The 26,171-nt window shown below is 40.1% G+C and overlaps 1 protein-coding gene across 5 annotated transcripts in view; it reads left to right on the forward strand.

Annotated features, from left to right (window-relative positions):
* The first annotated feature begins 1,044 nt into the window (after positions 1 to 1,044).
* ltbp1 (latent transforming growth factor beta binding protein 1) overlaps positions 1,045 to 26,171 on the forward strand; it is a 142,168-nt gene continuing 117,041 nt past the window's right edge. For 3 of the 5 annotated variants that reach the window (XM_067475967.1, XM_067475978.1, XM_067476008.1), the window contains exons 1-2: positions 1,046 to 1,810; positions 14,177 to 14,247. In XM_067475967.1, the coding sequence (XP_067332068.1) occupies positions 1,464 to 1,810; positions 14,177 to 14,247 (418 nt within the window). In that variant the 5' untranslated portion in view covers positions 1,046 to 1,463. Of the gene's footprint in view, positions 1,811 to 14,176; positions 14,248 to 26,171 lie in introns of all 5 variants that reach the window. The other 2 variants (XM_067475988.1, XM_067475998.1) reach the window with 2 other exon arrangements.

The raw sequence follows: 26,171 nt of genomic DNA on the forward strand, positions 1-26,171 counted from the left end.
TTTCTTCACTCCAAAAGGTGAAGTAAAGTATGTATGAGTATAAAGTATGAAGAAAGTCCTCAAGGTGCTGAGGCATATTCATTTGTGCAGGAGACTTTAGTACAGTAATGCATAGCAAGAGGGATACATGCAGTAATAAGAAGAATATGTTGCTCCTGATTAATGAGAACTGTTCTGTATGAAACTGGCCCCTTGGGAAAAAATAATAACTGTAAGGCAGAGATTTGTTTCATTTAAAAATATTACAGACATAAGATAATGGATAGTTGGACTAAAATCTGATGTTACATTTGGAAAGTGAACATCAGTTCATACAAGAAATATAACTTGAACTTAATAATGTTCTTGAAATTAATGATAATGGCCAATTGAAATATATAATGGGAAACATATAACATGGGAATGAGATCCTTCAGTAAATTAATTTAAAAAAAATAAAATAAAAATACATCTAACGAATTCAAAGCAAATGTAATACTACTGGGGTGAGACCTGTGTAGACCAATTTTAATTGTAAATCAGGATTAAAAACAGTATACATGCATAAAGCGAGTCTAGAGACATTTATTACAAAACTGATTTAGTCCAGGGTCAGCAAACACAAGATGCTCTGCATCTTATATAACATTAGGAAAAGTTGACACCAGTTGGTGTAAATGCCTGAGTGTCTGATCTTTGTATTTACACTGATAAAACACTGATATTTCAACTGAGATTGGAAAAGCACCGATAGCAGGATCTGATGGACAGGCCTTGTGGCCGACTGCCTCTCTCAGCGTCCTCAGCACAGAAATAAAACCCTGATCAGTGACCTGCTGCCTGCTGACCATGCTGGACACATAGTGGACACATGGTGGACACAGACAGAAAGAGCTGTCACAGTGCCCACGCTGACCCCTGTCCACCCCAACACCACCACCAGGTGGGGTTACTACTGTGGCTGATTGGTGCCTGAATACAAGAAAGGCAGTCAGAGAGCCAGCGTGTGGGTGGGGGCTTTGCTTTGGCTCCCTTGACACCCTTGAGCCCCAAGAAGCTGTCAGCCAACTTGGGGTTGGTGTGCAGGCTCCCCCCTCCTGACGTCACGTCTGGAGGCAGGCTGCTCGCGCCGCTGACACCGTTCACCTCCAACAGAGAAACTTCCCCGGAGTTCTCAGGCTCCTCTGACTGCGAACCAAGTGAAACACAGCTCAGCAGCTGCCCCGAGACCCTCTGCGCCACAGGAAGACAAAACCCGGGGCTGGATCCACTTCTACAGCCGAGCAGCATTGTTACGTTACATGTTACTGTTTTCTTTCTAACTTGTCCAAGTGAAAGTCCGCGCTTTTGTCTGGGCAGCATTAGCTTCTCCCCACACCGGGCTGGAGGTCGGTAACTACAGGGATATGCTGAGGAATAGCAGCGTTTTTCTTCCTCCAAACAAGTGAAAGCTTTTCTTACGGAAATTCACCCTCTTCTTAGCGATGGACATGGCTTGGATTAAATGGGGCCTCTTCTTTTCAATGGGCTTGTTTCTCTCCCTGGTAAGTGTGTCAGTGGAGCAGCAGCAGAGCCAGAGCGGCTTCAGGAGGCTGTACGTGCTCCAGCCCGGGCCGGGGTCGGTGTCTGCCGGAGCAGACGGCGGGGTGCGAGTCAGCTCCATCTCGACGCGTCACGGCGCGGCGGGGCAGCCGCACACGTACAACGTGGAGCTCACAGCCAACTTCGGCGGCCAGATCCGGACCCGCCGGATGGGAAACCAAGCGGCTTCAGCCCCGCAGCAAACGGGATCGGAGCAGAGCCAGCAGAAACAGCTCACCAAGCTGTCCGGGTAAGAAAGTCTCGGGACAGAGGAATGTAAGCTAGTGGGAGAAAGAATTTAATGACTTCCTGTCAGCATTTATCACAAACCAAACAAGCAGCAGACACTTGGATTTTCTGCTGGTTTAAAATGCTGTAAAAGTAGGACACTGCTGTAAAATAGTGGATACTACACTCATTTGATCTTAACACTAGATTCTGCACATTCACTTCAGGTTCAAACCTGTTGGGAGGGGGGTCTCAAACTCACCACTGTGTGTCCCAGTGCTGTCAGCTTCTGGCTTTTCAGTGACACCATTTGGAGTTGACAGTGATTGGACAAGTTTAATTAATCCAAAACCTCTGATTTGCTGCATGGCAAGTGAAGTTAACAGCATCAGTCTCCAGGTGGTCATGTGCCTTCCAGTAAATCCCTACACTCCACCGAATCTTTGGTTTTCCAAGTGTCCCACCTTCAGCAGTATTCCTGTGGTTGGCTCAAGCTTTTAATCACTTCATTCCTGTGTTGTAATCTACATTTAGTGTAGATATCAGCGGGAAAGGTGGTAGAAGTGGCTATACAAGCTAAGTAAGTAGGCTGGAGCACTGGGCTACTTGCTACAAGAAGAATGAATCACTTCCAAGTTTTTACTGCAGTTTAAGTACTACAAGTCCAGAAAAAAAGTGTTTTAAACACTGTTGTTGCTGTTAATGGCACAATGTGCAAGTCGAAATTTAACCGATATGTTCTGACAGGTGGTGAGTCCAGTATAACACATCATTAGGTAATTATTTAGGTAATTAGAACATGCTTTCCTACATGATATGACCGGAGTGAACAACCGTTAGCTTTAATTCCTGATGTTGAAGCCGTCACTATATTCAGATTGTTAAAAAATAGGCATAATCCATGCTTCTCCAAAGATCTTGCAGATCTGATCAAAATACACAACAAACAATAGTCCTTAGCTAGAAAGACAGGTGCTGCAGCTTATTGGTTGACCTTCCGCTCACTGAGGAATAGATGTACTGTTTTAACCCAAAAATCCAAATCTGATTACTACTTGTCCATAACAGATGATGGCATAAATGTTAATTTGAAATTTAAAACAATTGTCAAATTAACACAAACTAAAAATTCCTCATGCCCTCTTCAACAAATTAAAGTTAGCAATTTCATCATTTCTGATAAAGTATCCATATCAAATGTCTTCAATACTAATTTTAAAAAAGCTGGCCGCATGTTTGAAGAACAATCAGCTCCTCCCAGCAGGAACCTGTCTTTGTCTTCACTCCATTCGCTGTTACTGAAGTTTGACATGCGCTTCAGTCCTGAGACTCTAAAAAGGCTCACGGTTCAGATGAGCTTGATCATATTTTCCTAAACTGCCTGCAACAATTGTTGCAAACCAGTAACTGATCTCTTTAATTGTTCCCTTTCAAAGGGTCCATTGCCTGCACTGTTGAAGTAAGCCTAAGTCAAACTGCTGCTTAAATCTGGAGATCATTTGGCTAATTCTAGACCCATTTCGAACCTCTCTGCACTGAATCTCTTGTTTTCCGATCAGTTGATATTACACCTGGACACTTATAGCATTATGAGCCCTTTTCAGTCTGGTTTCAGATCTGGATATAGTTCTGTGCCTGCAGGTGTAAAAGTGTTGGATGACATTAGGTTTGCATTTGTTAAGAATCACTGTGGCGTAACAAAAGCAACTGACCATACGCTTTTGTTGAACATCTTGGTGAACCTTTGTCGTGGTGCTGACGCAGTCAACTGGTTTCAGAACTAACAGAGGGTTTAATTGACCGTGTACAGTTTGTGAGGATGGGTAACATAATTTCTGATCCTGCTGTCTTATCAAAAGGTTCCTCAGCGTTCTATTCTAGTCCCACTCCTTTATTTTACTACATGTTAATAATGTTCATAACGGTATAAAAAAACTCACTGTATCACATGTATGCTGATGATGCAGTTTTTTACTCTTTTGCTTCATTTAACTTATTTACAGGATTCTCTTATTGACTATAAATTGATTTTAAATGCAAATAAAACATTTTGGTATTTTCACCAAGTAAAGGTAAAACACCGACATTATAACTGAGGTACAAGGCAGCAAAAATCTAAGTCAAGGAGAAAACATCAAAGCAAAGTCCAATCAGAAAAGTTTTTTTTAATAGATTTAAGTGCAATTATTAACTAATATTAACTATTAAAACCATAACTGGTATTCATATTACGTTTGTACATTCAAGTATTTCCACTTTTGGTTGGATAGAAATCTGAATTTTAAATACCACATTATGTAAAAAACTTAAATTCACACTTACTTTATTTTACGGGCTTAAGTCATGTTTTTTATATTCTGCTCATAAACATTTGGTTATTAGTTTGTTTCTGTCGCAGCTTGACTACGGTACAACTACTGTACTTCAGTTCTGGCTAAACGTGATCCTCTGTATCATTCTGCATTGAGATTTATAAAAAACTCTGGCTACAGAACACATCACTATGTGCTCTATAACCTGGTTAGTTGGACTTGTCTTTCTAATTGCAGGAAGCAGCAGTGGTACGTTTTTATTTATAAGGCCCTATTTCATTATATTGAGTCCATGTTTGTCCCTGTGCAATATTCAGACAATCTGAGATCCACCAACCAGCTTGTTGTTCCATCTGTGAGAACTGAAGCTGATAGAACATTTTTTTCATATTTTGGTTCTTGTTAATGGAATGGTTTGCAGACCCAATCCAAATTTTACTTTTTCATTTCATTATCCTCTTTTAAACAGAAATTAACTACAATTTACACCACGTCCTGCTCCTGTTTTTAGTGATGGTTTTTATTTTACTTTGTTTTGCCTTTTGTGCTTTACTTTATTGTCCTGTATTTTTCTTAATAGTTATGTGATAAACTTTTCTTTTTTAAACTTGCCGCCTTTTTGGCCAGGTCACCATTGAAAAAGAGATGATATTATCTCAACTGGTCTTTTTACCTGCTTAAATAAGCGTTAAATAATCTACAAAGTAACTAAAACTGTTAGATTAATATAGTGGAGTAGAATATACAATGTTTCCTGTTGAAATGCAGTAGGGTTTAAGGAATATAAAAAGGAATAATCATAAAATAAAAAGATAGGCTGAAAATACCTCAAAACTGTACTCGCATATAACACTTGAGTAAATATACTCTATTATATACTTATTTACCACATCTACTGCAGAATAGTGCAACACATATGAACTGTTTAACAGTGTAGAATAGTAGTTGTGAACATTCTACACCCACATGGGGGTTTTTACTTACTCTGCCTAATTGGATCCCTCCTGGACTGTGGGCTGTGTGGGTGGGTACTGTTATAGTTACATTGTTACACTGACATCTCCATGACCTTACTATTAGTTTGGCACCTGTTAGGGATTTTTTGGAACTTGTGTTGTTTTTACTGAGACTAGTTCATCATTGCTCCAAACAACAACTTGAGCAGAGATTTAACTTCTTTTCTTCTGCTTCTCAAATCATTACCTTATTCACTCATTCAGCAATGCAGTGTTTACTTCCACAGAGGATATTAAATAAAATGGACTGGTTCTTCCTCTATTTCTGACTTTTTCTGTCTCTCTGTCCCCTTAAAGGTCAATGCTGTCAAGACAGCTTGTCACTGGTCAAGACTGTTTATTTGTGTGTTGAAGTTCTCCAGTATTTAACTCTTTCACATTGATTTATGAAACTCTGGTCAAGTAAATTATTTTGCCTGGAAAATGAACCAACATGGACAATACTAGAGTTCATACACCTTTAACTGTATTACTCACACCGGTGTTTTAGTAGTGTCACATGTGAAAATGGCCTGTTAGAATTACAGGTTCACCATTATTAGTGGTTCAAAAAGCAGATGTCTAATTAGCCTGAGTATGTGTGTATGTATGTGTGTTTGTGTGTGTGTGAGTGTGAATGCAGGGCTTTTAAAGTCAGCCTGTGCACAAATGTAAATAGGGATTTCCTGATCAAGATTATTTGGCTCCAATCCTGATCCTGGTCCTTTAATAAAGCGAACTGACAGGGCTGTGTAAGAGAACTAGAGTTACCAGGAAGAGAAACCTACTCCATTCTCCAGAGAAGGATTTTGTTTTAGAGTAAACTAATATTTTTAGGCAATAATCTCTATGTCAATCATATGCGTATGACATTAGGGACACATTCAAAAAGCAGACAACTGCAGGCTACCAAGGACAAACCAAATGGGCGCTATTTTATTCCTGAAAGTAACTTTTATGAATTCTATATTAAAATATTAAAATTTAACTTTGACAAAATAAATAATCTCAAGGCACTTTAAATAGTAAGGTAAGGCCTTTCACATTTACAGCGGAAACCCCAAAAAATCCCTCTTGAGCAAGCACTAGGATTTGAGAGAGAAAAACTTCCTTTAATGAAAGAAACTGTGGGTGGGTGTAATATGTAAGACAAAATTTGAAGTATGAGAATTTTGGTAAATGTTTTGGTGAAAATCCTCTTAAATGTAGACACTCACAAAGATTTGGTCTACTAAGAACCATTGCCTGTTTTTTTTTTTGTTTTTTTTTAATCATTCCACAAAACTGTACAAAGAAACTATTTGTTATATTTCATGTGGCCTCTCAGTAGTCAATTTATGTAATGTGACACAGTGACAATGACATTGTAGTTCATATATGTACAATATGTAAACTACACTAATTGCATAAATAATGTATTCACAGTACAACATAAATAATCCTACTGTAAAATCATTAGTTCAAATTCTTAGTGAGTAATCTTAACTCAGAGACCCTCCAGAGTCATCGGGAATCTTAAGAAACAGATGTAAAATACTTGGTGTAGTGGCCTAAATTAGCTCCTGGCCAGTCCCTGTTATAGAACGTTATAGACGATACATTGCAATTTAAAAATGAGCATGTCAGTGAAAAAACAGCTACTTTGTTGTACATGTTACATGTACATGTTAGTGTCCATTAAGACAGAACACAGACGTGAAAAAAAAATTACTTTGGGTGAAACGTGCCATCCAATCCATAAACACTGCTCAGTGATGACGATACAGGGTTTTATAAGTCTTGAATTTGATATTATCATGCATGAGGGGGAACAGTAGAAATTAAGTGTTCATGTTATAGACTTAGCTTTGAGCTACACAAATTGAATGACCACCAGATTGCCTTGCTGAGTGATGGTGTCTTGCAACAGAAAGTGAGCCAGGATTAGCTTTTTTTGGACACTCTTTGCCTGAGTGCTTTGTGTTGGATCTTTCCTGCTCTGAGCGACTGCACTAATTTGAATGAATGATGGCTGCATTTTTTTATGCAGAACTACAGTTGTTCTGACCATGAAATAACATAATTACATGACTGGTTACCTTGGCCATCTGTGAAGTCATAATCATGGTAATCTCTTTCATCATTTCTGATTGGTTTTCCATTGGTGTGTTTGTGGATCTCACTTAAAAACCCTTTCTACAAAATCCATAATGCTTTTACAGTTGTAATATTTGACTTATTTCAGTGTTCAAATCCAATTAAAGTGATGTGTGTTGGTTATACTGTATGTTGACAATGTAGGTGCCATTGTAAGTGAGCCAGTGAAGGAGAAGTCACTTCAGATGTTAAGATCGGTGTAACAAGAATGGAAGGTGACACAAAGTAAGGAATGAAACAATAAATTGGTGTGTCTGAAAGAAACAGACCGGCAAATTCAATCAAAGCCAGTGAATTCGGCCTGACCTCGTAATCACTGTTCACTGCAGGTTTTCTACCAATTTGACCTAAACGCTGTACTGTCTCTGAACACATCGTGCCGGCGCAGCTGATGAGAGCTTTGTTGTGCTACCTTGTTATTAGTAAAACCTGCACACAAAGGGAAAAATGGGGGTAAACCGCTTTGCACCACAGACAATGTTGTGGTAAAAATAGACCTCTACCGCAGAAAACCAGGAGAATGACTGAAATGTAGTAACAGGAGAAATGAAAAAGGCTGTTGCATCTCCTTTTTTACTTGGCACTGCAGTTTTTTTGCAATGAATAAAACTGGCATTGCATTTTTACACAAACAAACCAGCAAAATCCTGGAGGGACTGAAGAAAGGCCACTGTATGGAAGAAGAAGAAAACAATGTGGAAAATATAGTTTTGAATATTTGTGTTCAGCTCTAAAAATGTATGAAGTAAAACTCAGGTTTGTTTTCATTGTTTCATTACTTTGTAAATGGCCACCTACTGTATATCCAAACTGCTTTACTATGGTCCTTCATTCACCCTTTTACACACACTCACACACACACCGATGGCAGTGGCCGCCATGCAAGGTGCTCACCGCACCCATCGAGAGCAACTTGGGGTTCAGTGTGTTGCTTAAGGACTAGTCGACACGTAGCCAGGACTGACCAGGAATCGAACCACTGACCCTGTGGTCCATTGACCTGAGCTACAGCTGGCATATTGACTTTGTCATCTGGGCAGCACAGTGGCGGAGTTGTTAGCACTGCCTCACATCTAAAAGGTTGTGGGTTTGTGTCCCTGACCAACTGTGGCCTTTCTGTGTTGAGTTTGCATGTTCTTCCCATGATTGAGTGGTTTTGCTGTGGGTACAGTCCAAAGACATGCGTGTTAAGTGGTGACTCCAAATTGCCCGTCGGTGTGCATGGTTGTCTTTCTGTGTTGGTCCTGAGGTAGGCTGGAGACCTCCTACACAGAATAAGCGCCTAAAGATGATGGACGGATTTACTTTCTTCTACTAAGCAACGGTGAGCTACACATTAATAGAACTACAGTTTCATCCAGGTACTTGATATGGTTTTTGCTATGTTTTCAATCATTATTTTCTTATCAATTCCGGTTCTTCTGATTCCAAAATGGTAAAAAAGTTTCCATCCATCCAGCCAGTATCTGCAGCCACTTATCTGACACAGATACAATGCACCTTAAGTATCAGTGACAATACGTTTCATGGCACGTGGGCTTGTGAACCAGTTCTTTCCCTCTGGGGAGCCGTCACAGAGAAACTGTCAGCATCCCACCATCTCCATCATTCTGTTTGCTTGAAAACACAGATGTTGACCATCTCACAATCAAAGATAAAAAACCTCTGCTCATTTGTCTAACTATACTGACAGAAACACTACAATAGAAAAAGTAGCATTTACTCACAGAAGGAATATATCAGCCTTTAAAGAATCTACATCCTATTCCTAATTAATTTGAATGTAACCCCTGACACAACTATTGATGATGACAGTAGTGATTTTAATAATTTACCTTTTACCTTTTCACGACAAATCTGCTTCTTTCTTATGCCTCGCTGGTAGGTACGAAGGGATCTGAGAGCCGTTCTTGTTAATGTGCCCAAATTTAACTAGCTGTTGCATAGAGACAGACGTTGTTGATTTATTAGAGGCTATTGTTTGTTCCATTGCTGTCCTTAAATACACCATTTAATTGTCCCCTTCTTCCTAGCTTGGTAAAACCAAGAGCAGCAATGAGTGAATGAAGAGAGGGAGCAGTGTTATGAGAATAAATGTGTAAATCAGAGTCTTTACTGATGGTTACACAGTGGTTACATTCTAAAACACAAACAAACTCGGTCACACCTCCACATAACACTGTAGGAAGGAATTTGTATGAACACAACTGAAGTTTACATTTCTCTTGTCTTCTCCTCTGTGGCCTTTTTGGTCTGCAGGTGTGTGCGCATGCACAACCTCACACTTAGATAGATGCATGAAATGTTTACAATGCAGAGCAGTGACTTTCAGTCTAACAATACGATCTTGGGCTGTTAAACCAAGTCCACACATAAGCGAAAGTAAATTATATATAACTGGCATGAGTAGCAGGAATATTCTGTTGTATATGCCACCAACATAAACAGCTTGTAAGAAGAGGAACATTCCAAAGAGCTTTACATGAGGCTCTCACTGAGACTTACAGGAGAAATTGTTTTTGAGCAATAAATATTCTTATTCTTAATAATATTCACTTTGTTTTCTAAGGTAAATACTGTATTTTATTTATTTTTATCTATTTATTTAAGTAAAAAATAAATCAATCTATATAATTTTGCGGAAAGCCAAGCAATGGCAAAAAAACCCAAACAATTAAGTTGGGATTTTATCATCTATAATGATACATTTTTAAACATTCATACAAGAGACAAGACCAAAAACCAATATTGTGGGTATGTGAGCCCTTAGGGGCACTGCTTAAAAACATGATTCCATTGTGAAAACTACTGAATGGGCACAGGAACACCTCTGAAAATCTTGGCCCACAGTTCTTCTTCCTGCCCTGGACTTTTATTTTGTTGCCCCTTTTCCCTGCTTCCTGTTCCTTGTCCTTTCCTCTAGCTTTACCTTTTGTTTTCTCTCATTATTGTTTACGCCTGTTCCCCTCACTATTTAGGTCCAGCTTTCCCCACAGTTCCCTGCCAGATCCTTGTTTCACTCCCCGACTGCACCTAGCATGATTGACCTGACCTGTGTCATAAACTGTGTAATCTTGACTCTTGAGATTTGGACTCTGTTTTCCTCTGGTTGGACTTTGTTACTTTTTGGTCTGAGGTTAGGTGTGTCCTTCATTCTTTTTCATTCGTTCTCCCAAGTGTTCATTTAAGGCAGGGGTCTCAAACTCAAATTGCCTGGGGCCTGGGTGTGGCTGGGCCGGGTCAAAAATTTCCCAAGCTAGTCTGCTTTTCCACTCACCTACCCAACAACGATGTTCCGTTGACTATATAACCGAGGTGGGTAAGCCCCTGATGAGGCTCCAGCCTGACTCCGAAGTGGGGCGGCGGCCGGGAGCTGGCTGAATGGCCCCATTGAAGGTCCACACCCCTCAGTGACTTCTTCAACGAAACATTGGTCATTGGTGGTCGTTGGTCATTAACGCCGGTAACATTGACTTTGTCCAGCTTGAAGTCAAACATGCTAATTTCAAACACAGTAACAAGTACTAATTCTATGACTGTAATGTGATGTTACACAGGCACCTCCATAGTTGTGCAATGTTTCTCCACTTGCATCAAGCCTGGCCGATGGCCTCGCCCCGGGAGCCATATACTTCACTGTGATTGGTAGAATTGTTCAGCTCCAGCTTGCACAAAAAAGGAACCTTCCTCACACGTGGCGGTACAGTGCCATTCTTATAAAACTCGCGAGCCCCACTAACATTGAGACCCCTGATTTAAGGTTTGTGTTCATTGTTTATAGTACATGTTTAGTCTGTTTTGCATTGTGTTCCGAGTCATTTTTCCAAGTGTTCATTTAGAGATTATTTTCAATAAACTGGTTTATTAGCTTTACCCTTCACTTGGGTCCACCCTAATTCAAAAACACATTGTTTGTCACTGCATCCATAAATGTGAGCTAACATCCTACAGTGCAAAGAAACAGGCAAACAGCCATATATAAACAAGATCATGAAATGCTGCCACCTTCTATCAGCCCAGGCTTATTTAAGTTGACGTAAGTTGAAGCAGAAAACTGTTCTGTACTGAGTGAAACTGAAACTATTGTTAGAAATTGTAGATGTTCTGTGTAAACAGATGGTGGGATTATCTGAATTGTTTTCACTGTTCAGTTCAACAGCACAAGCAACACCAGCAGTGGTGGTGTTGGGGCTAATTAGTGTGCACAGCATGGGTAACTTGCACATTTGTGAAGGCTCCATTACTGGTGAGCCACATATACAGGTTTTGGAGCAACATATGCAGCTATCCAGACATCTTCAGGGAAGGTTTTGCTTATATAAGTAAACACTACAACAGCATGGCTCCACAGTAAAATAGTCTGGGTACCATCTGGCATGTCCTTCTTAAAAACATTTGTTGATCGGCAATTTACAAAAAAATCTATCAAAAATAGGTTTTAAATGTTTTACAAATCATTGCATCTTACATTTTACAAAGCATTACACCTTTTCTGGTGATTTATGATGTATATAAATGAGAGAAAAATATAAGTAATCAATCATTAGAGTTGGCTTAGGTGCAGACTGTAGCTTTAAGTTATAAAGGTAGAATTGTGTGAGACACACTAGAAAACACACAGCTCTAAAGCTGGGGACACCTGCAGAAAGGGACAGAGAGAGGGAGACAGAGAAGGAGAAAGAAGACACAAAGTCAGACAAATAAATATGAGGTGAGGAGGTGGGTGCCTCAGCAGTCTAAGCCTATAGCAGCATAACTAGACTATAACTAATTATAAGCTGCCTCCCATTCTACCTTTGGAAATTCTGGGAACCACAAGTAGGGCTGCATTCTGAGGTCGAAGTGGACTATTGACATGGCATGATACTATGAGGTCTTTTAGATATGATGGACTGTTTAGAGCTTTTATATGTAAGAAGGAGGATTTTAAATTCTATTCTAGATTTTATTGGAAGTTGTAAAGTTGCTGGCTAAATTTTAAGCAGCCTCCTTTAATTCATTTCAGTTTCATTAAGTCATATTAATGCACTTTACATAGTAAGGTCAAGAACATGTACATCTTCCTTACAAAGGTGCTAACATCTCACATTACTCACCATTATAAACATTTGTCTTGCATTTTCACATTTCTAGTTCTATATTTAAACCTGTCGGCACAGTGTTGCTACTCTAAAAGTGAAGGTTGGCACAATAGGGTTACTTTCTATTGCTAACAGTGTATTGTGAATGCAAGCAGTAACATTAGCATGTGTATCGGAAATGTGAACAGTGTTACAGAGCGTTGTACAAGGGACTCTTCAGCAAACAAGACCGCTCATTCTGTTCTGATGATGCACAGGGGTCTTGTAATGCTGTCTCAACACTCTGCTACCTGCCCTCTGATGTCTGTAGAATCACAGCAATGCTGCCATTTTACACTCACCAAACAAATGTACTATTTATTAAACTTCTGTAACCGTAAAACACCTGTGGAATGGATGGAGGCCTACAAGTGTCTTCACATTACTTGCACATTTAGAGGCACTGTGTGCATTTTTGTACAAGTAATAACTCAATTATTAAAATTTCTTACAGTCATACAGCCGTATTAACCTAATTACTCCTGCCCCATCATCATCAAAGCTGGGGCTCAAAATCAGTGATGGAGTGGCATCACCAAGATAGAATTTAATATGTACATCATTTGTATCTTAAATTTATGCAATATAATCAAGGTGAATGGAATTTAGCGTGTGATCCAGCATTAAATAAGTGGCGGCTCAGTTGGTAAAGGCAGTTGCTTACGGACCACAGGGTGAGTGGTTTGATCCCCGGCCCTGGCTATATGTCGAAGTGTCCCTGGGCATGACACTGAACCCCTAACAGTCCATTCAAGCCTGGTAGAAATTGGGGAGTGTTGCGTCAGGAAGGGCATCCGACGTAAAAACTGTGCCAAATCAACATGTCAATGAAATCAATTATCCGCTGTGGCGACCCTGAACTCATGGGATAAAGCCGAAAGGAGAGTAGATCCAGCATCAAAGAAAAATAAAAGCGACAAATTAAACAGCATCTCATTCCTCAGTCACTCTGACTCTGGACAGTTAATTAATTGCTTCTGAAGCAAAGATATATATGGTAGGACTCCTGTTAACCACTTATGTGTGTGGAAGGAAACATTGATAACCATCTTAAATTAACTAGTTGAGCATGGATTTAACATGTGTTACCTACCATGTGATTCCACCTCTCCTGATGCAGAATTCAGTCTCAATTTGTATCTTAAAACTCTTCAAGAGGTTAAAGAGGCAGTGACTCACATAATTAGGTACACTCTTTGGTAATGATGATTATGATGATGATGAGTGGGTTGTGAGTTTCCATGCTGGTCTGGCTTTCAACAGCACCACTCAGTGAAGTCCCTGTGAACATTTTCCAAACCAAAGTTTTATAGTAAAGCTAAGTTTGTGCCTTTGCAAGACTAACAAACCACAATAAACACTACATGTTACTAATTGTATGATAGAAAATTTCTGCATTCCCAGACATGCTGGAGTTAGTATTTCAAGGCCACATCCCGTGAGCTCTGCTATTGGAATAGTGTTCAAGTCTGGAAAACATTTAGTAAGAATTGGTGGAGCCCATCAGATTTGTGCCAAAAATCAAGTAACTTTGGATGAACATTTTGATGATGACGTGACTTGTCTCAAAGGAAGAGTTGATATTGGCATCTGAGTAAAGGTCAACTGTCAGTCATCTGAAGTGCTCACTATTAGAAATATTATTTCTCCAGAAGTAGGAGTTGATTAGGACTGCAGTTTTGTTGGAGTCTTCAAACACACCTGATTTTGACATACAGTAGTAGAACTAAAGGGAGGAAAGGAAGGTCTTATGTTGATCAACTTCTGTTTTAGATTTTTATCTGTGTGTGTCTGATTGTTTCATCTGCTTGGTTTCTGTTTGCAGGATGAATGTCTGTGGAGGGCAGTGCTGTCATGGCTGGAGTAAAGCTCAGGGATCGCAGCGGTGCACCAAGCGTAAGTACACAATAGTACAAAGCACCATCCTCACAGTAATACAGTAGCACGATTTTACACGTTACATCACTTTGTGACTTTTAAATATCTGTAGAAATATACAAATGATAAGACATGAGAACGTGTTTTTAGATCTTATTCCATTATATTGTATTGAAATGTTTAAAATACACACACACCTATAGACAGATTGGGGAGCTGACATGCAGCTTACCAACCCTCACCGGGAGCAACTAAGTTGGGGTTCAGTGTCTTGCTCAAGGACACTTCAACATGTGACTGGAGGAGCCAGGGATCAAACCAACAACAGTGGGGGATTGGTGGATAGCCACTCTACCTCCTGCTCCACAGTCACCCGTGATCAATCACCCCTGGTCCCTCTGGCCATATGTTGTGTGTCTCCTGTGTGAGGGAGTCCACCAGTATGTGCTCGGTTTTAAGATATATGGCTAATTAAGTCAAATTGTACGCTATCAGTCAACTTTCTGTACAGTTTGTATTATTAACACATAAGTGGAGTAGATGGAAAACTGAAATATCACGTCTAAAATTTACATGTTTAAACTTAAAATAGGATTATTGTTTGCAAAGCGTTAATTACATGTAATTATCATAATTGTCTCTAACCAGACATTGTGTATATAATCTAAGTGTTCATAGCTTTAAATTCCATAGAATAGAGACATTGGCAGTGCAGATGAAGTTGTGAACTAAAGCCAGACTACACTATGGTCAGCTTTACAGGTTTAGTTTCACGTCATGTCCACATATCCTATATCCGCAATAAAATAAACATTTTAATCTGCCAAAACAATCAGAAAAAAGTAGCAAAAAAGTACTGAGATGAACCCCATTAGTTCTGGAATGGTTCTGGAAAGTTTTATGGACTGATTGGACCAAGATGAACCTCTACTGAAGTGCTGAAAAGAAAGGATTTGCTCATGATCCCAGACTAAGAATTTTTTAAATATATTTAATGTATTTATTGATACACACATGAAGGGGGCCTGAGTATTGGGTTGGAATACAGAAGGCTGTGGGTTTAAATCCTACCCCACCAGGAGTGGCCCTGCCCAGCCACCGGAGGCGAGCTTGGTGCCGGTCTTGAGTTCCACTGTGGAGACCCCTGAAGGGACAAGCTGAAAGCTGTTGAACTTTTGATTTGTATATACACAGTATAGCTGCTGGGTCTGCTGACTTGAAGATAGACAACTGGACGCTCTTGAATAGTCTGCTGTCTCTGACTCTATCTTTCTGAATACAAGTTCTCCTATTGTTTGTTCCCTGGAACTTTTTTGTAGTTAATTTTAGTTTCTGCAGTCAGATACTAACCTTTCTATTAACCATTAAACTCTTAGGAAATTTCTGAAGCGACTTTACAAACCCCCTTCTCTCCTCCTCAGCTGTGTCGTGCGGTAACTATCTCAGAACTGAGGTGGACAGTACCATCCAGATTGTAGCTAGTATCAAACAAATAAAACAAGGCTTTTACCTATACAGTAGACTGTCTGCTTAGAATCATGTGTTTCATAGTAATCCTCGTTTCATAACCACACTCACCGCAACAATTGCTGTTTTAACTCATGATGATAACAGCAGAGGAATGCAGATGTCATGAAAAAAAGGGGACATGTGGGGAGAACAAAATTTTAATCCACGCTTGTTTTATGGATGTATGAGTACTGAGAAACAACAGACATTTGTGCCTGATAAACACGCACACATTTAAATACACAGAGAACAGACCAGGCCTATTTACGCATATGTACAAATGAGACAGTAGCAGCACGTGACAAATGTCCGGTCCAACTAAAACACAACACATGTCACCAGTCTAAATGAGTCCTAATGTCTGGGCAGACTGTTAATATACTGTCTGACTGGCAAAAGCATGTGTCCCAGGGTAACATTCTTGTGATACATTATACCACTTGGCTGAGATCCATTGACCAGACCAGTTTCTCGTTTCCAGGTTCTTACTAGTGAGTTATTTAAGATGTAAACAACTTTGTCCCAGCGCTGTGCTCATCTGTGGGGAATCACAGGGAAAGACTGCTTATGTTCTCTAGGAAACATCACAAGTCCTTCGTGCTTTTGTGTTCAATAGATCCTGCTCACTTGCTCTTTAATCTTTAAATTACTGTAAACCATGGTAGGAACTGCCACCTTGTGTGTGTGGTCTTTCACAACAGAGGAGCCCTGTTCTGTACATGTTACAGTCAAATGCATCAAGTGGGTGCACTTTGAGAGAAAATGGATTTAATCATGCAGTGACACAGCAAAACAGTCTATATGCTTACTTTCATTGATAGGGCCGCTGGGGTCACTAAAACAAAAAGAAATGAGAGGGTCGACAGGTCATCTGGGCTGCTGTGTGAGACTTAAACTGGAAAGGCCAACAATCAGCACTGGCTAAAACAGCAAGGTGCTAACAATAATTGAACTTAGAATAACTCCCATGTGTGTAATGCTGTGCAAATCCACGTTATTGCTGCTCTTTGAAGATTTACATACAGGCTGACTAAGAATGTTATGTGAAGCAAAAGTGCAAAGATATTTTCTGTTCAGTGTAAAACTGGTGTAATGTACACCATGGTGGTCCGTGATAGTCTATGTTATTATGGAACACACTTATTGTTTAGAACCTTAGCAAACTGTGATTTATAGGATTTGACCGTGAAACTGAATATAACCCTTGCGATTAAAATGTAATCTGTGGAGTTTCGTGCAAACACACCTTATAACAACTTACAGCGAGCTCTAACAAACATTTTGACTGTGCTTTTTTTCCTTATTAATGTTTTGTACACAGTATATTGAAAATCAATATTGACCAATATGAAAAAAAGGAAAAATCCTACGGTTTATTTACAGGGGGTGATTTGCAGGTTATCTGAGATGATTCATTGATACTGGGTGAGGAGCTTATATCTCATCAAGAACTTCTCACTAGAATAGCAATTCATTCCTGTTAAATCCAGAACCAGCTAGTGGGGGCTGGTGGCTTAACGGATAGAGCATTGTTTGGGATGTTCGTATCAGCTAAAGACATTGTTCAGCATGGGTGGAGAGGCTCCTTTTATCAATACAGAAACGAGAACCCAAGCCATTTATTCATTGACCGACAGGACATTCCTCTGGTTCTTTGATAGTCTGAGTCATCTACAGTATACTTCTTACTGCCAGAGGCAAAAGGTGGCAAGATATGTAATGTAGAGGTGGCTGATGTCTCACATATACTCAATGTATTGGGACTTGGTCTCTGTGGGATGTATTAAATGACTATATTGTGAAGTTTTTTAGGGTTCAGACAGGTTCAGACTTGCTTTGGAGTTATGCTGTTGGGAGTGTATGTGGCAAATAAATCAGATGTGGGGTTCGGGGGGAAACAGGAAAAACACCTGGCATTGTTTTGCTTATATTTAACATTTAATGTACCACCACTGGAATTTCACATGGTTCCTCGATATTCACGGCGGAATGTATTGTATCATTAATCATAATCTAAATCCAACTCAAGAATTAAAGCCGCTATAAAATAACTGAGATATTTTGAAATAGGCATAAACACTAAAAGTATGCATGTAGACCTAATACTTGATTTCATTCCACTGATGCTAATATTTGCCTAGTTTGAATAAATACTGCTTTGTTAAATTTACCTTTTTAAATTCATGTTTAATACTATTACAATTGAAACCCTTAATGATCATAAATGGTTTAATGCAGACTTGTGTTTCAGGCATTTTTAGAATCATAATATTGGTGAGACTGAGTTAAATCCCACATTTATGAAATTACATTAAAATATCAAGATATACAGTATATCATGTATTGTGATATAGTCTAAAATTATTACGATACATGAAAGATCATAGTACCTAGCTTTAATGATCGAACTGTGCAATAGTGACATTTGTGGTATAAAATATATATACACAACATATATACTATGGTATATATGTTGTGGTATATAAAGGTAATGCTGTCCCAACAGAATAACTGTGTGAGTTATTAATTGGCTGGATTTTGTTCCAGCTCTACCTTACACATGGCAACAGGAGTCTATTAGTTACAGTGTATGAAAAGTTCTTTAAGATAAGTAGTTTTTTATTTATTTATTTAGATACAAGTACAGAGAACAAGACAAAAAACTAAACAAAAACAGGCAACTGAAGCTAATGTGTGTTTTAAGATTGTGTAGTGTGAAGCATCCTCTCAAACACACACTTTAGTGAGACACAGGCCATCCATCATCCACATTCAGCCATCAATCCTCTGTAAGCGCTTATCCTGTGCCGGCTCGTAGGTCAGGGTCCACCCTGAACAGGCGTTCAGTCTGTCTCAGGGCCAACACAGAGAGACGTACACAGACAAACAACCATTCACACTCACATTCACACCTACAGCCAATTTAGAGTCACCAATTAATCTAACATGCATGTCTTTGGACTGTGGGTGGAAACTGGAGGTTCCCGGAGGTAACCCATACGAAGTTCACACAGAAAGGCCAGGGTTGGTCGGGGATTCAGACCGGGCACCTTGTAGCTGTGCAGCAGGAGCACTAACCCCTGCACCACTTTACTGGCCATACCTAAAAGTATTACATTTTGTCTGCATCTGCAAGGTAACTACAGCGGTCACATACATGTAGTGAACTCAAATTATATATAAACTCAGTTGTGTGGTTACTTTTGAGACTGTAACTGCTTTGTTGTTGTAGCTATAGGAATACAGTCAATGTAGAATCTGCAAAATTAAATCAAAAATAGACTAATCATAACATTGCAAAAAGACCTACTGTAAATGCTCCTGATGTTGGTATGGGTTGTAGGCCTTGAGAATGTGAATCACCACATTTGTTTAGCTTTAGTCTGAGTCAGAAGTCATGATTTTTATTCCTATGCCAGCTGTCCTCATGAGAACAGAACAGAAACTTGTCTAACTTTACATGTTACAATGATGTTTGTGCTCTGCATTTAACACATTTAACACTCCCTGGGGGAGCAGTGGGCAGCCACAGGTGACTCAAAGTGTCTTGCTCAAAGAAAAAAATTTGGTCCTGGAGACTTCTGCATCCCAGCCTGAGGCCTACAGGCAACCACATTCTGTACAATTGGATTCAACTGAAGCATGATGAGGTGAGTTTATAGATGCTATCTGCCCAGGTACAACTAGTTCATTGTATAAATTAAGATGGTTTAGTTCCAGGCTCTGTGAGAAGGACAAATTAATGTTTGAATGGTCTGTATCTGAGCTCTGGAGTTGACTAACATTATGTTGTTGACCAGTTATGAAATGCATGAGCAATGTAAATGTAGAGTTGTTTGGCTTATATTGTAAAGTGTTTTGTAACTGGGGTTCAATAACCAGGGGTTTGTGTATTTTTCAATATTGGTTGACAAAAGTGACCAAGGAGAAAGACATTTGTATTAATTAGACAGATTAGAGCATGTAACAACTTTGTAACTGTAGCAGGCTTCTACTGCTCACATGGACAGTCTGACCCACTGACGCCACCCAGAGATTTGTGATGCACAGTTGTCGCATCCACTTCAGTCCTTCTCCACCTTTCCTCCACTGATCTCCATCTGTGTTACACTTCATGGTATAGTCAGTGCAATCTCACATTATAAATGTGTTAAATCAGCTTTTAGGAGGTAAAACCATTTTTTTTGGTTGTCATTAGTGACTGGCCCCAGGTTATGACTTGCAATGATTGTGTGCCTATGATAAGCTAGTAAAAGTAAATCTGAACTTAAAGGGTCATTGTTAGGAAACTTGTGCTCCCATCAAAATAAGTGTGAACACTCGCAGCATCATCTAGGAGCCTTAGCACTGACTGGTCTTGATCCATCTATTAACTGTGCAAATAGGGAGTTAAATTATTTTCTGGGTTATTTAACTCATAATACAAATCTTTTAGATTGCAAACCTTGCAATTAGTGTAGAAGTTTTTCAGGAATCAATCAGATATTCCTCTTGTGTGCTTTGACCCCAAAAATAAGAAACATACAGATAGTTGTTGGTCTTCTACTTGTTTCTTTAGATTTGTTTTTGTTTGCTTCTTTTCTTGACAGTCGTAGTTGACAACATGTGATTTATCTATGCATAACTCAACCGAGCTGAAGAAATGATCAGGAGACATTCCAGTTCCTCCTCCGGGCTGAATGCAGTCAAATGTCGGTGGATTATTGAATTGCAGGTCAGAATAGCGCTTTGTCAAACCCACCTAAATTGACATCATTGCTACTTTACAGACAAAACATCTTTGTAGCAAAGAGTTTTTGTAAGAAAAGAAAGCAGCCAAAATGTCCCTACACTATTACTGGATACACTATTTACTGTTTACTTTAAAAATCAAATGTCGCAGTGTTCTTCATATCACTAGTACACAATTCATCACCTGACCTCAGTTGACATTAGGACATTGTGGTCCTTATGTCCTGAGAGTCACTATCAGGGCCAAAATAATTCAGGCGCATATGATGAGGGACATTTTACTGTATAGGAGGCACATCAATTGATTTACATTAATTCCATGAGCAACTTGACAGCAGGCCAAAATGAAATTGAGGACAGACTGCACCCAGTTTGTAGTCTGCCAAACATATTTTGTGAGGGGAGTTGTACCCCGAGGAAAGGAAATTTACTAAGTTCTTCAGTGATATATTTTGTTGAGTTTTTTTTTTATTGCGCAAAGTTGGACTAAAGTTCTATCACAAATATTTATGTTTTATTACAAGCTCAAGGTTAAAGTCAAACCAGAGATCCAGTGAATTGAATTTGTATCTAACAAATTGTCATGAGGTGAAGGTAGTTGTGTCAAAACAAATTAATTTTAATTAATTGCCATTTAACAGAACTAATACTGTGGATCTTTGTCAGTTTTAAGAAATCACATCTTTTAGTGATATCAATAACTGTAAAAGCTCAGAATTAAAGCACATCCCTCGTTTATGTTAGAATTTAGTGGAACTGATTAACTATTAATAAAATCACAAAACACAATTGTCAAGCATTCTTGGGTTTTTGGAGCTGTTGAATGTCTTGTGCAACAGGGTGGTTGCCCATTAGTTTGTCATTAAAATGAGAGCCCATCCAATGTGGAATTCATGTGTGGAATTTGCATGTTATCCTCATGCTTTGTGGGTTTCCTCCGGGAACTCAGTTTTCCTTCCATAGTCCAAAGACATGCATGTTAGGTTATTTAGTGCCTCGAAATTGCCCATAGGTGTGAATGAGAATGTAAATGGTTGTTGGTCTGTGTATGTCTCTCTGTGTTGGCCCTGAGATACACTGGAGACCTGTCAAGTGTGGACCCTGCCTCTTTCCCTATGATAGCTAGCCCTTCATGACCATGAACAGTATTCACAGTTAAAGATAATGGATGGATAGGTTATAGTTTTTATAGTTTTTTTTTTATCATAGGCTACTCCCATGTCAATTTAAATTAAATTCAATTCAACTTTATTTATATTTCGCCGATTCACAACAAAGTCATCTCAAGGCACTTTACAGAATAAACTCAAGACTATAAAGACGTATAGAGAGAACCCAACAATTCCCCTTTGAACAAGGCAAAAGAAACAGTGGAGAGGAAAAACTCCCTTTAACAGAAGGAACCTCCAGCAGAACCAGGCTCAGGGTTGGCAGCCATTTGCCTTGACCGGTTGGGGTGAGTGGAAAGTGGAGAGAGAAAAGAAAAGAGGAACAAAAAGCAACAACACCACATTGGGCAGGTTGGTAGGACCAGTAGCTGCACACTGGAAAACACACAGCTCCAAAGCTGGGGACACCTGCAGAAAGGGACAGAGAGAGGGAGACAGACAACTACGAGTGAAATGGTAAATGTTCTGCACTTATATAGCGTTTTTCTACCTATTGGCACTCAAAGCACTTTACACTGCTTCTTATTCACCCATCCTGAAAGTAGGGAATTACAGTAGTCCAACCTAGAAGTAAAAAATACATGGACTAGTTTTTTGGCATCACTTTGAGACAGTATGCTCCTAATTTTGGCAATGTTCCGTAGGTGGAAGAAGGATGTGTTAGAGATTTGTCTTATATGTGAGGTAAAGGACAAATCCTGGTCAAGAGTGTAGTGCTTCTTTTTCTTTTTCCTTTCAGTTGTTCCCTTTCAGGGGTTCACAGCCAATGTCCTCTATCACTACCTCCATAAATCTCCTCTTTCTTCATCCTCTAGACCTCCTGCCTGGCAGCTCCAACCTCAGCATCCTTCTACCGATATATTCACAGTTTCTCCTCTGAACATGTCCAAACCACCTCAATCTGGCCTCTCTGACTTTATCTCCAAAACATCTAACATGAGCTGTCCCTCTGATGTACTCATTCCTGATCCTGTCCATCTTCATCACTCCCAAAGAGAACCTCAACATCTTAAGCTCTGCTACCTCCAGCTCTGCCTCCTGTCTTTTCTTCAGTGCCACTGTCTCTAAGCCGAACAACATCTCTGGTCTCACCACCGTCTTGAAAACCTTTCCTTTCGTTCTTGCTGATACTCTTTTATCACACAACCCACCTGACACTTTTCTCCACCCGTTCCAACCTGCTTGGTCACGCCTTGTCAACTGCTCTTCACACTCTCAATTGCTCTGAACCGTTGACTCTAAGTACTTGAAGTCCTGCACCTTCTTTACCTGTGCTCCCTGTAACCTCACCATTACACATCCAACCCTCTAACTCAGACATATGTATTCTGTATTGCTGCGACTAACCTTCATTCCTGTGCTTTTCGGAGCAGACCTCAACCTCTCTAGATTTTCCTCTATCTGATCCCTGCCCTTAGCCTAGCTTCCACTACTCTTTCCCACTACTTCATTGTATGGTTAATCAGTTTTATTCCTCTGCACTGTCTCTGTCAATCAGATAAACTTTACTAACACTGTCCTTTGTTCAATCCGGATTCTCAGGAAGTCCTACCATTGATAATTTGGTCTTGTATCCCTGGCAGACAAGACAAAAGGAGGTAAATGTGGTCCTCACAGTGTAGTTGATGTATTGCATCCACAGGTTGTACATCATCCATGAAGGGACTGTGTAGAAGAATATGGGTCAAGTGAACGTGCAGTCTCAGCCGTCTCACCTTACTTGTCATATGTAAGTGAGATGCTGGGTGATCTGTTGATTGTGCCAAGATTCATGGATCGTCCATGGGATTGTTGCAGCTATGGTGAAGAGGAGAAAAATGCAGGACCTGATCTTCCACTCTTTTGTTCTGAGTGGTTGCTCTTGTGTAGAATTCTCCATCGTTGGGCACCAGATGTCGCCTATGTCACCATCCTGTATTCACCCTTCTTGATGTTTGTTGGAGCTTGGGTGGGCTGAGCCCAATCTGCACTTCTCCCCCCTCACCAGGGTGAACAATTCAGGGGACGAATTTGATTGTCTGTACCTTGTTGGTCGTTTTCCACGGCCGTTGTCTCCTTGTCTAGTCGGTGTACATCTAGGTGTAGTTCCTTTTCTGGTTCCGGTGTGGGGATCCTCTGGCATTGGCTGGCGTGGACCCAGGCGACACGTCACTCCACCTTCACTGCTGTATTTGAAGTCAGTAGTACTTGATTTGGTCCTGTGAAACGTCTCTGCATCCAGTGTTTCCTCCGGTGGTCTTTGATGAGCACCCAGTCACCTGGATTTAGGTCATGCAGGCTGGTGTCTGCAGGAGTAGACAGAGCTGCTTAACCTGGGGATGAAGGGCTGAGAGAGAGGCAGAAAGTTTTGCACAATAATCAAGCATCATATCTTCATGACACCCAGTCATCAGACTTTGTTTGATGGTATTAATCCCTACACTAGGAGGTTTTACAAATCTGAGATGGACTTAACCCATGTGTTCTTCTTAATCTTGTACGCATATAGAATAACACCAATGGTAATGCTTCGATCCATGTCAAACCTGTTTCTTCACAGCATTTTGTTAGTTTTGTCTTGAGGATGCCATTTTGTCATTCTATTGCACCTGCACTCTGAGGGTGATAAGAACAATGATATTTGAAATTAAATCCAAAATAATTTGACAAATCTTTCAGCACTTTGTTGGCAAACCCAGGACCATTGTCGCCACTGATTGTTTTTGGAATACTCCTGCAAACAATGATATATCTTGTTAGGGCTTTTAGCACTGTGGATGCATCTTGTTTGGAAGAACGGAAAACCTCTACCCACTTTCCAAACATGCAAACCATGGTCAAGCAATATCTCTTGTTTTGACATGGTGACAATTCAATGAAGTCAATCATTCAATGTTCATAGGGCATTTCAGGTGGGGGGTGACCTTGCAATGGCATTTTAATGGAACCAGAGGCATACTGCACAGATTATACATTTTCTGCATATTCAGCTGCATATGTTGAAAATACCCTAGTGTACCAGTGAGTGTTGACATATGCACACCCCCCGCCCTTGCAGGTGTGATCTTTACCATGAGTTAATTTTGCATACAAATGGAAATAAGCCTTAGGCAAGAAAGGTTTATCATCTGGACCAAGCCATACCCCATTTTGTAAGGTTGCACCTGATTTTCTCCATAGAGTTTTTTCAGATCTGCTTGCCAGTGACTGCATGGATGACAGTTCAGCCTGTGGGTTGAGTTCCTGCGGGAGAGAAAACTGAGTTAGGCAAAACATTTGTTTTGTCCTTGCTGCTGCTTTTGCTGCAGCATCTTCTGCTGAATTTCCTGCAGAAATGGGATCTGTTTTGTTAGTGTCAGCATCACATTTTATTACTGATAGTTGTTTAGGCAACAGAATTGCATTTAAGAGTGCTGCAACCAGAGTATGGCGTACAATTGGTGTTCTGGCAGATGTCATAAAAGCCCTTTGCCTCCAGAAACAACCATAGTCATGAACAACACCAAATGCATGTGAGTCAGGGTAAATATTGGCTGTTTTTTCTTAGGCCAAATTACATGCTTCTGTAAGGGCTATCAGCTCAGCTGCCTGTGCAGACAGATGAGAAGGTAGTATACCACTATAAATGACAGTATGTTTAGTGACAACAGCAAATCCACCTAGATTTCTACCCGTTTTGATATCTCAGGAAGCAGACCCATCAACAAATAACTGTAAGTCAGCATTCAAGATTGGTGTGTCTGTGAGATCAGGTCTGGGAGTAAATACGGTTTACAGCACCTCAGTGCAGTTATGAGGATCTCCATCCTCCACTGTGAGAAGAAGAGTAGCAGTGTTCAACACATTACATCTTTTCCCGGCAATGTTAGGCATTTCAAGCAATACAGTGTGGTATCTTAACCAATGGTGAGTTGACAAATGTGCAGTTTCTCTGTGTGTAATGTGTGAAACAGTGTGCGGAACCATAAGAATCCAATCAGAATAGCCAACCAAATCATGTGATGCTAAAACAGCTTTTTCTGCTACAGCAACAGCTCTCAGACAGTGGGAGAGGCCTGCTGTTACTCCAGCTTTGATGAGAAATACACAACAGGTCGCTGTGAGGTTGGCATAATACAGAAGTCATGTAACTGTCTTTTTGATCAACAAACTGAGTAAAAGGCATGTTAGGATTAGGCAGACCCAGTGTGGGAGCTACAGTTGTTACAGTAAGTCAGACCTCGACCCAAAAGCAACACCAACACACACACCGGCTGAGGTACTGAGTAAGTATGGTTTTATAAGAACTGCCCGGAGGCTGGCAAGTACAGGGAAAAACATGGGCTGGATACACAAACCAAAAGCGCCTCTGAGAGCGAGGGATAACGTTAGCAAAAACAGGGGGCCAATACCTTATAAAAGTAAACTAAACAGACAGAGCAAAACAAGGAGGGTCACGTTTAGAGCATAAGCAGTTCAGACCAGGCACTTGCAGTGGGCAAAGGAAAACCAGACAGGCAGGACGGTCAGTGCCAGTAAACATAGACAGACGTGTAGACGGGAGATCTTGACTCC

Source organism: Channa argus, chromosome 1, assembly GCF_033026475.1.
Source record: "Channa argus isolate prfri chromosome 1, Channa argus male v1.0, whole genome shotgun sequence".
NCBI lineage: Eukaryota > Metazoa > Chordata > Actinopteri > Anabantiformes > Channidae > Channa > Channa argus.